The sequence below is a fragment of the Zea mays genome, chromosome 4, assembly GCF_902167145.1.
Source record: "Zea mays cultivar B73 chromosome 4, Zm-B73-REFERENCE-NAM-5.0, whole genome shotgun sequence".
NCBI lineage: Eukaryota > Viridiplantae > Streptophyta > Magnoliopsida > Poales > Poaceae > Zea > Zea mays.
The window spans coordinates 8,452,934-8,469,416 of NC_050099.1; the positions used below are offsets into that span (position 1 = coordinate 8,452,934).

Below are 16,483 nucleotides of genomic sequence, written 5' to 3' on the forward strand. Positions count from 1 at the left end.
TCTATGAAGATAATGCAACATGTGTTGCACAAATGGAAACGAACATTATTAAGAGTAATATGACTAAACATATTTCCTAAGTTCTTCTATACTCAACTACAGAATGAGGGCGAGGTGCAGATCCTACAAGTCTTGTGATAATCTAGCTCATTTATTCACTAAATCCTTACCCATAGTTACATTCAGAAAATGAGTTTGAGGTATAAGGATAAGGCAATTGAGAGATTTGCATGGTTGAAGGGAAGAGCATCCCTAGATTTTAGCTCTTGTTATTCAATCCTAAAGATCATAAGCTATACAACCTCGAAGGTTGTAGTTGTCCTGAAGACACCTGTTGTAGTCTTTTTTCCATTGTGAGTTTTCCAGGAGTTTCTCATAGATGGTTTTAATGAGCCAATAAGTGCAATACATGAAGTGACACAATGCACTCTGTTTCTCCTTTTCCCCACTGGGTTTTTTGGAGTTTTAATGAGGAATAAATTTGTCACGGTATTCATCCAAGAAGGAGTGTTAAGAAACCCTACAAAGGATTATGTGAGCTAACACCGAATGTACCTCTGAGGGACTATACTTCTCTACTTATTAAACTTGTACCCTATCATAATGAATAACCAGGAAAGAATCCCCCATCTTTCATCTCTCATCTCTTGTGTTTGTGCTACCTGCTACCACGCGAAGGGAAGGTCTTCTACATCTTCCTCGTGCCTCCATTGCTAATGTGAAGGTTTGGAGTCTGGATCTGGGATCTGCGACGACATTGCTTCTCAACAGTTTTAGACTTTTTATTAGCCACCACGGTGTATTGTTTTTGTTTCTTCTGCACATCGTTAGAGGGAGTATGAACTTCCTAGTGTTTGTAATACAATTTCTCACAAGCTAGATGGAGCCAAGCGTATATGCCAAGAGGTTTGTGTCAAAGTCACTCACTCCCTCCATCGTGTTGGTAGGTAACCGTGGCAACTTTGTGTCGGTAACCGTGGCCTCAGAAGTCCCCTTCGAGCTTAGTGCCACTGCAGCAGTAACAAACGTTGTGAGGTTAGTAGATGAGAGCTAGGCATGCTATACTACAGATAATAAAATAGAATGTTTGATGACACCATTAAAACTATATTATAGAAAACACATCGGGTAAATAATTATGTATAGACCAGCCAGGAAGTAGTAAAGCAAAATAACCGAGCTTTGGGTCAGTCTTTTACCGTCACTCCTGCTTACTGGGGAATCAGAACTCTCATGTTCAGCGTGTAACTCACTGTGATGACAATGAAACTTGTAAGTCGAGCAAGTGAGAAGCAAAAGGGCATTAAGAGGTGACTATTTAGATATCCAAAAGCCTAGATAAATTTTAAAAACTAAAACTAGTGTCAGTACGATGGTTATTGGCTGAGTATTGTGATGAAATTTTAACATCCTTGTTAGGCATAGGCACCACTAGACGACATACTTTATTATAGACACTCCATTTCTACAGACAAAACCTAAAATAATTTCATGCTTGTAATTCCATCTGAGTGCACAATCACAAACAATAAGATATAAAAAATAGGGACAGTCCTCGACAATTGATAACAACCAATCTAACATAGTTTATTACAACAAGTGTGAAATCAGGATCAGTATGACAATTCGATGGGAAAGACACAAGTTCCTCCAAAAAAAATATAGAAGCACCCTATCAAATTACTTGACATTTGACAACACCAATTAAAAAGTATTCCATTCGTGCTAATTTATATTTTGTTTGACTTTTTTGACACCAATTTGATCAACTCGTTTTATCCAAAAAAAATTGCATGATTATTATTTGTTATTACTATGGTATTGCTTACTCTCTCTCATCCACAAATGTTTGTCGTTATGGTATTTGTGCCAGTCAAACTTTCTTAAGTTTGACTAGATTTATAGAATATATGAGCAACATTTGTATATTCGAATAACTTTACTATAAAAATAGATTCAAAAATCTATCTAACGATACTAATTATGTACTATAGATATTAATATTTTTTTATATAAACATGGTCAAAGTTAATAATGTTTGACTCCTCGAAAAGTGACAACGACCAACATTTGTGGACGGATGAAGTAGCATATAATATATTTTAAGTATGGTTTTAAAATTTTCATTTTATGCAAAAAAAAGTTAGTAAGATGAGCCAGTCAAATTAGGTGTCGAAAAGTCAAACGAGTTATAAATTGGATGGGAGGGAGTAAGATGTAAGACATTAAGTAACTAACTCCTAGAAAAAAGGGTACTACATCCGTTCTTGATTATTTGTCGCCGGCTAGTTTATCTTTAAACTAAAACTTGATAAATAAAAAAGAACTGAGAGAGTATTAAATAGGAAACAACAAACCAGAAAACCATTACCTTTCCTGGTTACTCTCACTGATCTTTGGATCAGTCCCCAACTTATCTAGTTTTCCCGCAAGGTCGGTCTCACTTTCCGCCATACCGATTGCCTGATCTAGTGATTTTGTATTCTTTCCCTGGTTGCCAGAACTCTCCCCATTGTCGTGAACATTACTGCAATCGTAATGAAATTTGTGAATAGAGGCAGGTGAGAAAAAGAAAATGATATTAAGAGCAAGATTGAAAACCCCATTCTCTCAAGAGATTTTTATTTTTCCACAAAAAATTAGTTTATTTTCTCTTGGAAAACAAGAATCTCTTAGAAAAATAGAGTTCCCAAACTATCCCTTTGGAACTCTATTTTTTCAAGGGATTAATATTTTCTAAAGGAAAACGAATTAATTTTTTTTTAAGAAAATAGAAATCTCTTAGGAAAATGGTGTTTCTAAACTAGTCCTAAGTGGAATACTATTCAGATACAAACAAGTCTCGAGAAAGAGAAACCTTGCATCATCTTTTGATGTCAGGATTATGGTTACTTTTTCACAATTGATAATGACAAATCTAATATAGTTTGTTACATCAAGTGTGAAATCAGGATCATTATGACAATTCGCTGGCAAAGCACCCTATCGAACTACTGGATATTTAACAACAGTAATAAAAAAAATAAGATGTGAGACATCAAGTAACTAACTCTAAGAAAAAAGGAAACAACAAACCAGAATACCATTACCTTTCCTGGTTACTCTCACTGATCTTTGGATCAATCTCCAACTTATTCAGTTTTGTAGCAAGGTCGGTCTCACTTTCCACCATACAAATGGCCTGATCTGATGATTCTGTATTCTTTCCCTGGTTGTCACAACTCTCCTCTTCGTCGTGAACATTACTACAACCGTAATGAAATTTGTGAACCGGGTGAGGTGAGAAAAGAAAACGACATTAAGTGGAAGTGTATTATTTGGAAACCAGTGTCAGGATTATGGTTACGGACTGAATATTGTGATGAAATAATACCCTCCTTGTGTTTACTCCAACATTAGGAATAAACACCACTAGACGAGATGCTTTATTAGAGCCCATTTCTACACTAAAACCCTAAAATAATTTCGTCCTAGTAATTCCATTTGTGTGCATGACCACAAACAATATGATATGAAAAATAGAGGCAGTGCTCCACAATTGATAATAACGAATCTAACATAGTTCATTACATCAAGTGTGAAATCAAAATCAGTATGACAATTTGCTGGCAAAGACACATGTTCCTAAAAAAAGATAGAAGCACCCTGTTGAACTACTAGACTTTGACAATAACATTAAAAATAACATCAAGTAACTAACTCTGAAAAATGAGAGGATTTGGAAAACTTAGGCTCCGCCCAAATGTCGATTCTTCTTGTGGTTGGTGGCTCATAAGAAATGTTGGACGGCAGATAGACTTGAAAAGCGAGGTCTAGATCATCCGAAAAGATGTCCTCTTTGTAATCAGGAGAGGGAGACAATAGACCATCTGCTTGTTAATTATGTCTTCTCTATAGAATGTTGGTTCCTCCTTCTTAGGCAATTCGGGTTGCATGGTTTAGCTCCGCAACCATCGAATATTAATTTTATGGAGTGGTGGCATCAAGCAAATGAAGCTATTCAGGGGTCCTTCATAGATGGCATAAACTCCCTCATTATACTAGGTGCTTGGGTATTATGAAATCACCGAAATCGATGCATCTTTGATGGTCTTTCCCCTACTATTTCTAATTTCCTAATTCAAATTGGGGATCGCCGTCCGTGGGAGACTGCTGGGGCCAAGGGGTTGTCCTCCCTTGCTGCCTCCTTCTCAGTTGTGGACTAAAGCTTTATAGATGAGTCAGTTTATATTCATTACATTTAGACCGCCGTTAGGCGTCAGTTGTACCCCGGTCTATTTTGGATATTTTTACTTTCTACTTTTAATATAATGATACGCAGCTCTCCTGCGTGTTCGATAAAAAAAAACTAACTCATCTCAAAAAATAGTACTAAGTAGGAAACCACGAACTAGAATGTCATTACTGATTTTCCCTTGCTGCCTCCTTCTCAGTTGTGGACTAAAGCTTTATAGATGAGTCAGTTTATATTCATTACATTTAGACCGCCGTTAGGCGTCAGTTGTACCCCGGTCTATTTTGGATATTTTTACTTTCTACTTTTAATATAATGATACGCAGCTCTCCTGCGTGTTCGATAAAAAAAACTAACTCATCTCAAAAAATAGTACTAAGTAGGAAACCACGAACCAGAATGTCATTACTGATTTTGCAGCAAGGTCAGTCTCACTTTCCACCATACCGATTGCCTGATGTGATGATTCTGTAATCTTTCCGTGGTTGTTAGAACTCTCCCATTTGTCGTGAACATTACTGCAATAGTAATGAAATTTGTGATCGAGGGAGGTGAGAAAAGAAAATGACATCAAGGGGAGGGGGAATCCTCTTCTTATTCACCCCTCTGATTTTTGAATCCCAAATTAGTCCCAAGTCGCAAGTGGAAGTGTATTATTTGGATACGAACAAGTCTTAGAAATTTCTGGCAAGGACACAATTCGCTGGCTAGGATGCATGACTTCAGTAACTAACTCTGAAAAAAGGTATAAAGTAGGAAAACAACAAACCAGAATATCATTACCCTTCCGGATTACTCTCACTGATCTTTGGACCATTCTCCAACTTATCCAGTTTTGCAGCAAGGCCAGTCTCACGTTCCACCATATCAGTTGTCTGATCTGACGATTCTGTATTCTTTCCATGGTTGTCAGAGCTGTCCCCTTCGTCGTGAACACTGCAACCGTAATGAAATTTGTGAACGGGGATAGTTGAGAAATGAAAAGGACATTAAGTGGAAGTGTATTAATTAGATACGAACAAGTCTTGAGAAATTTCTAAAAGGGAAACCGGTGGTAACTCTAATGGCACTGTGTTTTGATAAAACAATACCCCCTCCTTACATGCAGAAGGTGAACTGCACTGCCCGCTTGGAAATGTAATCTAAGCACAGATACAATTGTAGAAACTAATTCTCTTGGTTTCTGTGTTTAGAAGTGTTGAATAAAGTTCTATGTGACACCAATAAATACTCCAATATTATAAATAGGCTCTACTGGATTGCTATTGTCTGGGTTGTTTGTGCGCCCTGTATTGGTTTTGGGCCCGGTTTCCCTTAAAACTGGATCAATTCTTTTCTTCTTAATTGAGAGGCAGAGCTCCTGCCATTACGTTCAAAAAAAAAACTTTGAAACAACCCTGATCTACTCTAGACAACCTTAAACAATGTTTTGTTACTCATCTCACTGACTCATTTCATCAAACTACTATGCAATTGACAATATCAATCAAAGCTATGAACATGACAGTTATATAGCTATTACCTTTCTTGACAATTTCCACTGACCATTTGAGCCCCCACTGTTTGAGAAGACTGAAAGGAATACCATGTGTTAGTAATCGTATTGTTCTCGAATCATCTGATGAAACAATAACAGTACTGAAAGGAACTCTATGTGTAGTAATTTACTTCAGTTTTTTATTTGCATCACCTAATGAAAAAAGAAAACATCATAAGGGAGGTCCACAGATGGACAGCTGAAAATGTGAAAATATAAAAAACAACCATCATCTAGATCTTTACCTCTACAGCATTGCTGGCAGGATTAACAACTTCTTTAGTGAATATGGCATCAATATCAGCGGCACTAATCGGCTTAGCAGCAAGTTCTGGATCCTCAGTCATGCATTTCTTTAAATCTCTCTACAAACAAGGTTACCACATACAATGTGAGAACACAACTTTATAACTTGACCTAAGAAAAATAAAATCCAGATATAACGAACCCATAGGAATGATCTTGCAAGTTGGAGAATGACTTCTCTGTAGTCCAACACAGAACATTTGAGAAAATTCTGCCACTGCTCCTCGATTTCAGGAATAGCCTTGGCGAACTGCAATGCAAAGATATAGTGAAACAGTAGACTCTCACTAAAAATCGATACTTAAAATCGACAAACCTCAGTACTAGATCTATCTGCAGGTAGAGTCTTCATTTTGTCCTTTATGCTTTCAAGCAGCATACGTCCTTTATCACACTTCATTTGTCGTATTTCAAGGAATGGCTTTGGCCGTACTCCACTTGAAGGTGCATAGAACAACCATTTGAATACCTCGCTGCTCTTGTTGAAGCAAATCGTCACGTCTTGCTGTTCTGAATCTTCACAAAATGTCACCGCATGCAGAGAATCGTCACTCTCCAATGCTTCATCACTGAGTTTCTGATCCAATACTGACTGAAGTCGTGGCAGGACTGCCCTTGGGTGCCTGGTGCACATGTGTGACAATAGCAAACCAGTGTACATGAACTTCTTGCAATGACAAAGGGGGCAAATCCAGAACCTCCAAGACTCGTGCTCCTTGACAAAGCTCCGCACATCAGACATAGCGAACGCATGCGACGGATCAACCTTGTTGTACTCATGCTGCAGCACATCGAGCCTGACCTGTAGGAAGCTGTGACGCTGCCTCTCACTGCTCATGGAGTCCCAGTAATCGCTGGCCAGCATCACGATCTTGTTGATCAGCTCGTGGAACTCGCAGGCCACCGAAACCAGCCTGACGCCACGGTTTTCCCCGCTGATTGACCCAACCGGGATGCAGTCGTCTTGCGGGTCATTGGGCTCCACCATTTCCAGCGCGCGGCGGCACTCCGTCTCGGCTGCGTCGTACTCACCCAGGACGAAGAGGAGCTTGGCGTGGAAGGAGGCGAACACGGGCGATTTGGGGTAGTCCCGCGCCACTCGCTCGGTGATGACGAGGGTGCGGCGCAGGAACAGGCGCTTGTCGATGGCCGCGTCGAGGCTGCGCACGAACTCCAGGTCCATGTACGCCGCGAGGTACTGCGCGCGCCCCAGGTCGGGGAACACCTCGGCGATGCCCTTGGCCTGCTTGCGCCCCTCCGCCGCGCCGAGCTGCATGCCGGCTTCGAGCACCCGGTGGATCGCGATCGGAAGGAGCTGCTCCGTCTTCATGCGGCTGTAGGAGGCGCGGGCCCGCGCCCTGACCTCCTCCACCCTCACGCTCATGAAGTCCGGGTCGCGGTCATGCTCGTGGCCCCCGGACATGCACATGCCGTAGGCCGCGTTGTGGAGTGCCGGGTCGGTAGGCTGCGGGGTGTGCTGCGCGCGCTTGTACTCGCACTCGGCCTCCCTGAACATCCAGGAGGCCGCGAAGGCGTCGCCGAGCGCGTCGGCAATGTCGATGCAGTCGGGGGCGAGGCGGCGCGCCGCGGCAAACGCTTCGCGGGCGACGTGGAGGTGCGGCGCTGCCGCGGCCAACCCGGCCTTCCGAGTGCCTTCTTCGAGGCACGCGCGGGCGGCGGCACCGTAGGAGAGGTCGCCCAGGAGGCGGTGCGTGATCGCCATGTCCTGATGCGCGAGCATGAGGTCGCGGGCGCGGGTGAGCGCCTCGTGGGTGTGGCCGTCGTGATCGAGGCGCAGCACCTCCCAGGCCGCGGCGCGGACGGCCTCCGTGTCCGCTTCGGCGTCGGTCATCGCGGTCGGAAGGCGGCGAGGGGTGCTCGTGGTCTCGTGGAAATGCCGCGGTGAGGTGGCCAGGTGGGTTCTCCGGGCGGCGGAGCGGGGGGTTTGTTTGGGGGTTCTTGGGAGGCGGTACGGTGGAGCGGGTTTTATAGTGACGTCGTGGAAGAGGACGGTGGGGCCAGGCGGGCGGTGGCCGCCGCGGTGTGGTGTGCCGTGTGCACAGTTTGCTGCGGACTGCGGTGCCGTGTAGTTGCTGATGAGATTTGGGGGAGGTCGATGTTGAATTGTTGATGTTGATGTTGAGGAAGGGGGTTCGGTTTGGTGTCGAAGTGTGATTTTATTAGATCCTGTTCGGTTATTATCTTCTAAAATTTAAGTCATTTTTAGTTAGATCATCTCCAAGAGGAGATAATTGCATATTTAGGACTTTAAACATTGTGCTTCGCACAAATGCCATTCGAAAGATTTTCTTCGTAAAAAAGAGACTATAAATATATTCTAATTGATTATACTACCATTTAACGTGTATTGTTCCTTTTTATAATTTGTTTCCATGTATTTATCATCTAAAAGTCAAAATTGCCCCTACCTTTCCCTGGGTTCCTACTTTCCTTCGTTCAGCTTGAGCGTACTTTCCTTCGTTCAGCTTGAGCGATCCCGTGCAAGAGAGCGATGTCAAGTTCCAGTAATTCGTTTGGTATTTTCTTTATTGAGCATTTGTTGGTCATTGGATTCGAACAGCTCGACAGCGAACAACTCACCTGCACGCGAACAGCTCGACACGTACAGTAGCATGGGGACTCCCTGCCCGGCGCGGTGGCTGCCCTGCCCGGCGCGGCGCGGTGACGGCCCTGCCCGGCGCGGTGGCGGCCCTGTCCGTCGCGTCCACAGCCGCGGTGGCTGCCCTGCCCGGCGCGTCCACAGCCGTGGCGGCGCGGTGGCGGCCCTGCCCGCGGTAGGCGTGGTTGCCACAGAGGAGCAGTCCGAAGGAGATCTCGCGAGAGAAGAGCCGAGAGAACGCAGAGGAGAGGAACCAGGAGATAGAGACGGACGAAGAAACCCAAAGAGAGGCCAGGGCAATTTTGACTCTTAAATGATAAATACATGAAAATAAATTATAAAAGGAACAATATACATTAAATGGTAGTATAATCAATTAGAATATATTTATAGTCCCTTTTTTACGAAGAAAATCTTTCGAATGGCATTTGTGCGAAGCGCAATGTTTAGAGTCCCAAATATACAATTATCTCCTCCAAGAGTAAGAGACAAACTAGAGGGCGCAGACAACCATTTGAGTCTAAGACTGAAAAATACATACACGATGACTCCAACAATACAACCAATCCAATTAATATCTTGTTCGGTTATTCCCATTACACATGGATTGGATGTAATTGAAAAAAATTAAGAAAGAGTTTAACTTGTTTGGGATTTAAACTCACTCAGGCCTTGTTCGTTTGTGTCGGATTGGTGGGTCAGAACGATTTCTAACCGGATTGCTTCTCTAATTTATATAAACTTTGATTAGCTGGAACGATTCTGGGTGCAATCCGACGTAAACGAACGAGACCTCAATCGTATTCAATCCACATGGATTGAAAGCTAACCGAACAAGCTCTGGGTATCCCGAGAACAGTTGGTTCACGCGTTTACCGTGAGTTCCGCTGCAATCGCCACCATTCCAAAAATATTTATTAATCGGTGTAAAAACTTGACCTGCGGGGGGTAAGACAGCCCCCGGGCATTGTATTAAGAAGAAGACCTTCTCACACAGGTCAAGAAAACCCCCGAACCCCTGCCCCACCCATACACAGCGGCATCGAAGCCCATGTGAGAACGACCACGACCGGGGCTGAGCCTTAGACCTGTGCTTTGGCGTGGGACAGACGAGGGGATTTTTTTAACCACAGCCTAAAATTCGCTCCCACGAGGAGTCGAACCCAGGACCTGAGGAGTGCTACTCAGACCACCTAACCAACTCAGCTAGAGGCCCTTTCGCATTTATTAATCGGTGTGATCCGTTAAAAAACCTTGGAACGACTGTGTTGTCCTCCCGATTTCCCGGCAGGTGAGTAACACATACATATTTCATTTTTGCACTCTTCCCTTCTAGTCGGAAATTTAGTTTTACTTGCTCCCCCATTCGAATTGACTGATTGTTTTCAATGAACTTCTGATTCTTTGGTTCGTTGGCTGCAGTGAATATTTAGAAATCTAATAGTAATAGCCAAAACGAATGCAGACTTGCATGGTCTTATATATGTGTCTTTCCCATTGTTTGCTGCTTTGACAGCCAAGTGTTTCTTGACTGAAATTCCATTTGAACGATTGATTTAGGTTGGTCCTATTTGGACAATGGCAAATAATATGGTGCGTGATTTTCTTGGACTCCCTGAAGATGGCATTTCTAGCGAGGAAGAAGAAATTGCTACTATAGTGAGTAGAATAATGGGCCCTAACAAAAGAAGAGGAGGTTTCGTGTTGGGGCACCGTGTGATCAATCGTAATCGACAAATGGGTCATATTAGGTTGTATAATGACTACTTCACTGATCAGTCTGTGTACTCTAATGAGCTTTTTCGCAGACGGTACGTGTTTGTAGAACCTAGATTGCTAATATTTAGTTATGCTGATGTTGCATCTTTTGAAATGATGTTCTAATTATTTACAGGTTTCGGATGATGAAACGATTGTTTCTTCGCATTCTTCAGAAGATTAAGGTATATGATGAGTATTTTGAGCATAAGATTAATGTTGCTGGAGTCGTAGGGTGCTCGTCGTTGCAAAAGATGACCGCAGCAGTATGCTTTGTTATGGAGGACCAGCGGATGGATTAGATGAGTACTTGAGAATGGGAGAAAGCAAAATTATTGAAAGCTTGAGACGATTCACAGAGGCTATTGTGGTTGTATTTGGTGCGTCGTACCTTAGGGCTCCAAACAATCACGAGGTTGCACAATTACTAGCTAAAGCCGAAGAACGGGGTTTCCTTAGAATGCTTGGAAATATCGATTGCATGCACTAGAGATGGGAGAAATACCCAATGGCTTGGCAAGGTATGTACACAGGTCATTATCAAAAACCAACTCTAATCCTTTGCATCACATGACCTTCGAATATGACATGCATATTTTGGATTGCTGGGTCGCACAATGATGTTAATGTGTTACATCGCTCAATTGTATTTGATGACCTAGCATCTGGTAATGCCACCGAGGTTAACTTCACAATTAATGGCAGCCAGTATAATATGGGATATTATTTGGTTGATGGCATCTACCCAAACTGGGCAACCTTAGTGAAAGCAGTATCCCTTCCTCAATGGCGAAAGAAACGATTTTTTTGCTAAGAAACAAGCAGAATTCAGGAAGGCTGTGGAGCGAGCCTTCAGGGTGCTGCAATCACGTTGGGCTATAATGCATGGTCCAGCAAGGTTTTGGACACCCGAGGACCTCAATTACATTGTCCATTGCGTCATAATCTTGCACAATATGATTATAGAAGATGAGAAAGAGATGACCCGCCTACAGAATGATGAATATCTAGGGTCATCAACTCCTTCATATGGTCAGAACCGTAATGTTCCTTCTATTGAAGAGCTAATTAAGAAGCATGAGGCCATACAAAGTGTTGAAACCAACAACCAACTTCAAATTGATTTGATAGGACACCTTTGGTCTAAGTTTGGAGATGAGGACACTGAAGATTGATAAAATTAGCAAGAGTGAATATGGTGTCATTTGCACATATATTCAACATTAGTTTTGAGATTGTTATTTGGTTATTTATTATGTACTAGGGTATTCATTTGTTAGTAGATCAATGATGGACTGCAGCCATCGGTGCAAAGGAGCTGTTAACTGGTTTTAACCACAACAGCACCCTCCTTGGTGTTATCAGCAAAATCTTAACACCCATTAAGATGCCCATACGGCTGCCCATTGTATACTTGTTTTTGAGTCCAATAGCAAGAACACATTTTTAGATCACTGGTGGACTGGTGCCATCAGTGTAGATTTGTTTTTATACTTGTTTTAGTTAGTAGCAGTGCAATGATTTCAGCTTGCATGAATCATGACAGCACACTTCTTTGTGTGAAGAGCAAAATTTGAACAACCATTCAGATGCACATACAACTTCCCATTGTACACATATTATTCAGTCAAATATCAAGAACAAATTTCCAAAAAAAGGTACATAGTTATCTTTCAAATAGTTTTGACTATTACAACTTGCAGAATTTAAATAGCATAGATAAAGATTCCACCATAAAGTTCATTGTGAAACATCATTAAATTCTAAGTGGAACTATTGTTGTTTCTGTGACTCTTCTCCATAATCCTTTGTTGCAGGTTCAGGTAGTAAGCTCGCTTATCCTCCGGCACGTCGTCAATGTTCACAGCCATGATCTTGAACTCCATCTCTTGTTCCTTCAAATCAAGCTCACGGTCCCTGCGTGCAAGTAGCTCCCTGTATTGCTCATCACGTTTAACCTCGACAAGCTCACGGTTCTTGGTCATACACTCAAGCACTTCAACACAAGTAGTGGAATCAGTAGGTGCAGTGTTTTTGTTCCCTCGCTTCCTCTTGCATGAGTCACTTCGGGACGTATTGTAACCTCAGGTTCACCAGAAGGGACCATGTTCTAGGGTTGATCTTCATTTACGACCCTCCCTGGTCTTGTTACAGTAGACCTTTCACACCACTTTCTTTCATTTCTCAATAATATCCAGCAATGTGTGAATTGGAAAGGATGATTTTGTAATCCCTCAAACATTTTCATGGCATCTTCAGCTATAAAAAATTATAACATTATTTCCATTCGACCAAATATGTCACCAAAATAAAAGAGTAAGTAGAATAATAGTTACCCTATCTTCTGCCACTTTCCCACTCTCATTTCGATGCTCTATTTTAGACAAGTACGCACAAAACTTGTTCACTTCCTTCTGAATTGTCTTCCACATGTGTTGTATAGCTATTTGTGTCCTTTGTGATCCTTCAGGCTTGTACTTGTCATAGTAATCAGCAAAACGCTTCCAATAGCCACCACTCGTTTGATTCATTCCAATTATTGCATCTTGGCTACCATTTATCCAAGCAGAACATATAACCTCATCCTCTTGATGACTGAAGTTCTTCGCTCTCCTAGCTACTTTCTTTGTTGCACTTGTACTGTGTACTTCGACATCGTCTGAGGGCAGCCCTTGAACCTCATGCACATCTGCATTATGTTGTAAATTCTGCAAGCAGGACATGGTGATAAAAGTATACAACTAAAATTGGTGGTACCGATTACAGAGCACAGGAAAAATCAGCTCACCTCATCATCCATGATGTTGTAATAACATCCATCAAAGTTCCAAGATTCAACATTAGCAAATTGTGATGGATTCGAGCCACCAGCCAAATTGGACCTGCTTGCGTCCATTTGCACAAGGCCAAACCTGTATGGAGAATAATAATTGAGGATTCCTCTTCTTGAATTTAAGAAGTTACACAAATAAGGAAGACTATTGTGAATATGTTTACTGTCTGAATCACATCAGCACCAAGGTCCAAGGGGCATGGAACAACATGAAAACAGATGAAACAAACCTACTTCTTTAAAAAACAGCAGAATGAATTAGTAGCTTGCAGCAGGCGTGGTATTAATTAAACAGTAGGTACATATTTAAACAATAATAAGATCATAAATAGGTAAACTCTATAGGCAAAAATAATAGCCAAGCAGTACGCTATTTGCTGTTCTATTTAAGAAGGTAAATCACATGGTAATGCAGAGGTAACTCCAAGAGACAAGAATCAGAAGCAGGTTAGGGTCCATGTTCCAACAGGATATGCCAAGCTTCACGCATCCCCAAGGCTAAAGTAGAGCAAAATTGATGCATAAGTAGGAAATGCTCTTGTTTTTTGTACGAAGGGTGTAGGTTGCATGCTACCAGCTTTGCAAGTAGCAGTAGACCATCTCGAAGACCAAATAACATGTGTACAATGGCCAGCTAAGCGGGGCAGATTGCTGTTGTGCTATAGTTGAAGCTGCTACGAAAATGATTGATTGTACGGGATAGGGTCGGCAATAGGCCAAACGAAGCTGGCTAGAACCGTACCGGAGGGGCAGCCAAGCAGAGCGTGCTTGGAGCGAGGTGGCTGATGGAAACGCCTCCTCCTGACGGAGACGCGCAGAGGGCGTCGCGTAGCCCTGCACGCGCCGCCGCGTTCCCTTCCCCGATCGCACGCCGTCGCCACACCTTTCCCTAGCGCGCGCCGCCGCCTCACCTTCCCAACGCGTGGAAGAAGGAAAACAAACCGTTGCGATGCGTCGAAGAGGCAGAGAGGGTATTTTCGTCGGAGGGGTGACTGGATGGGTTGGGCCTACCAGTAATGGGTAGGGATGAAAACGGTCGGAAACGGTCGGTAAACACTAAAACCATTACCGTTTTCATATTTTTTATCGGAAACGGTAACTCCGAAAATGGAAACGATATCGGTATTTCGGAAAAATCGGAAACGAAAGTTCGGTGCGGAAAATACACCGGTAACGGTCGAAATCTAAACACGATCGGTAAACATATCAAACTTCACAATACAACAAAGTTAACAAAAGATCACAAAGACCACCGGTTCACAATTTATGATATAACAAGTTCACAATATAATAAGTTCACAAGAATCACAAATTTATAATATAAAAAGTTTACAAAGATCACAAGTTCACAATATAATAAGTTCACAGTATAACATGTTCATAAAGATCATAAGTTCACAAACTCAAAGTTCACAGTTCACAATATCCACTCGATTTAGCTGACATGACATGCTTACTCATGAAATATTTTTTCCTCACATAAATTTTTTTTCACAGCCTCACAGGAAAACCCTAAAATCTAGTGTGTGGAAAAGACAAACTGTCGGCTCTCTATCATTTTTATATTACTAATACATAACATGTGCATAAAAAAGGGTGGATTCGTTCGAGAGACCAAATCATTAATCTCAACTGCCTTCCAACACCATCTATCCAAAAAAATCTTAAAGCGTCTAAAAAATAGAAAAATAAGTAATCCTTATCCACAAACGTACAGGCGATGCAAAAAAATCACATGATGGAAAATTCCGAAAAAAATTCCGAGACATAATTCCGGAAAATTCCGAGACACAAATCCGGTAATTTCCGACAAATTCCGGTAACCGAAGGAAACGGTCGGTAAAACACCACGCCGATTCCGATACCGATTCCGATTGAAAATTACGAAAACCGATTCCGTTTTCGAAAAATACCGTTACCGGTGAATCCGGTCGAAATATTTCGAAATCGGTTTCCGGAATTCCGAAAAATTCCGAAACCGTTTTCATCCCTAGTAATGGGTCAGTTGTTGGAACGTTCAATTTCAACACACAGGAGCTATTTTACAAATAGGTCTACGGATATCTCTACTTTTGGAGATAGTCTTAGAGATGGCAACGGATCATATTCGGATCAGATATTACAAATATCTTTCCACAACCATATCCGGGACTGCAACCAATATCTACTCGCGACCGTACCCGCAGGTAGAATTTTATATCCATGCGTGTGCCCATCGGATTTCGGATGTGTTTCGGATATCCCTCGGATATGACAGACACAATCAGTTTTCAATAATTCAATAGCATAACTAATCAAATTTCTTCCCAATTCACCATCATACACAATTAAAACATAATAAAAGAATTATTATGGGTCTGCAGACCACGATTAGGGGCACTAGATCTTGGAAGGGTCAGCCGCTGGCGGTGCTGGTGCCTATGGAACTTGGAAGGGGACATGGGCACAATGCAGCAAGCCAGTAAGGCTAGAAGGGGCGTCCAATAGTGGGAAATTATGAGCGTTAGGCGTGGGCTTCAAGGTGTTAGGATTTGTTCTTTGCTATGTAATATGGACTAGGCCAAAAAAGTACGCTATGGGTCGATTTTGGATATCCAATTGATAACCCGCAGGTGGAAGCTAATATCTTAATCCGTGCCCACCGACTTTGACCCACGGGTCAAAACATGTATCCATACCCGGCTTCGTCGGGTCGAATATCCGACAAATATCCAAATCTACGCGTCAAATTTCCATCCCTACTTTTAGTCTCTAAATTACTAAAGAGAGCATCTCCAACAATGTGACTTATAAAAATGCCCTATAATTTAAAAATGAGTAAATTTTATTAGATTTAGGGCAGCAATAAAATATTATGTTTCACAGTAAAACCTTATATATAGATTATAGGACAGTCCACTACAGTGTAGTATATTTGAGGCACTTGAGAGTGACCTACAATTTTTTGACCAAATTTTATAAAATGAGACATTGTTGTAGTAGTTTTTGTTGCGTAAAACTCTGTATTTTAATTTGAGACACAAGTTTGAGATATTGTTGGAGATGCTTTTAAGAAAGCCTCCTTTATTCCTTTAGTCATTAAAGAAGTGAATAAGAGTGACTAAACTTGCACTTTTACAGGTTGTCCCTCATCCAACTCCAGTGAGTCGCAATAGACACTTGACCGCCTGCATTTATTAGGATAATCTTGTCTTT

General features: G+C 42.0%; 2 protein-coding genes across 3 annotated transcripts; both read right to left on the minus strand.

Annotated features, from left to right (window-relative positions):
* Positions 1 to 505: 505 nt before the first annotated feature.
* LOC100278722 (uncharacterized) lies at positions 506 to 8,028 on the minus strand. The gene is given in 10 exon segments (NM_001151906.2): positions 506 to 1,010; positions 1,200 to 1,252; positions 2,372 to 2,527; positions 3,090 to 3,245; positions 4,630 to 4,752; positions 5,018 to 5,170; positions 5,757 to 5,806; positions 6,017 to 6,136; positions 6,220 to 6,327; positions 6,394 to 8,028. Coding segments are annotated over 10 exon segments (2,589 nt in total). The 5' UTR covers positions 7,930 to 8,028; the 3' UTR covers positions 506 to 876.
* Positions 8,029 to 12,031: 4,003 nt separating this feature from the next.
* LOC100273677 (uncharacterized) lies at positions 12,032 to 14,264 on the minus strand. 2 transcript variants are annotated; one of them, NM_001320087.1, is made up of 4 exons: positions 14,031 to 14,203; positions 13,244 to 13,367; positions 12,792 to 13,163; positions 12,032 to 12,714 (listed from the first exon to the last, which is right to left on the minus strand). In NM_001320087.1, the coding sequence occupies exons 2-4, from the start codon at positions 13,349 to 13,351 to the stop codon at positions 12,700 to 12,702; spliced, it is 495 nt and encodes a 164-aa protein (NP_001307016.1). In that variant the 5' UTR covers positions 13,352 to 13,367; positions 14,031 to 14,203; the 3' UTR covers positions 12,032 to 12,699. The 2 variants fall into 2 exon arrangements, with proteins under 2 accessions (NP_001307016.1, XP_020406960.1); XM_020551371.1 differs by lacking the exon at positions 12,032 to 12,714 and having other exon boundaries at positions 12,756 to 13,163; positions 14,031 to 14,264.
* Between the last annotated feature and the right edge of the window lie 2,219 nt (positions 14,265 to 16,483).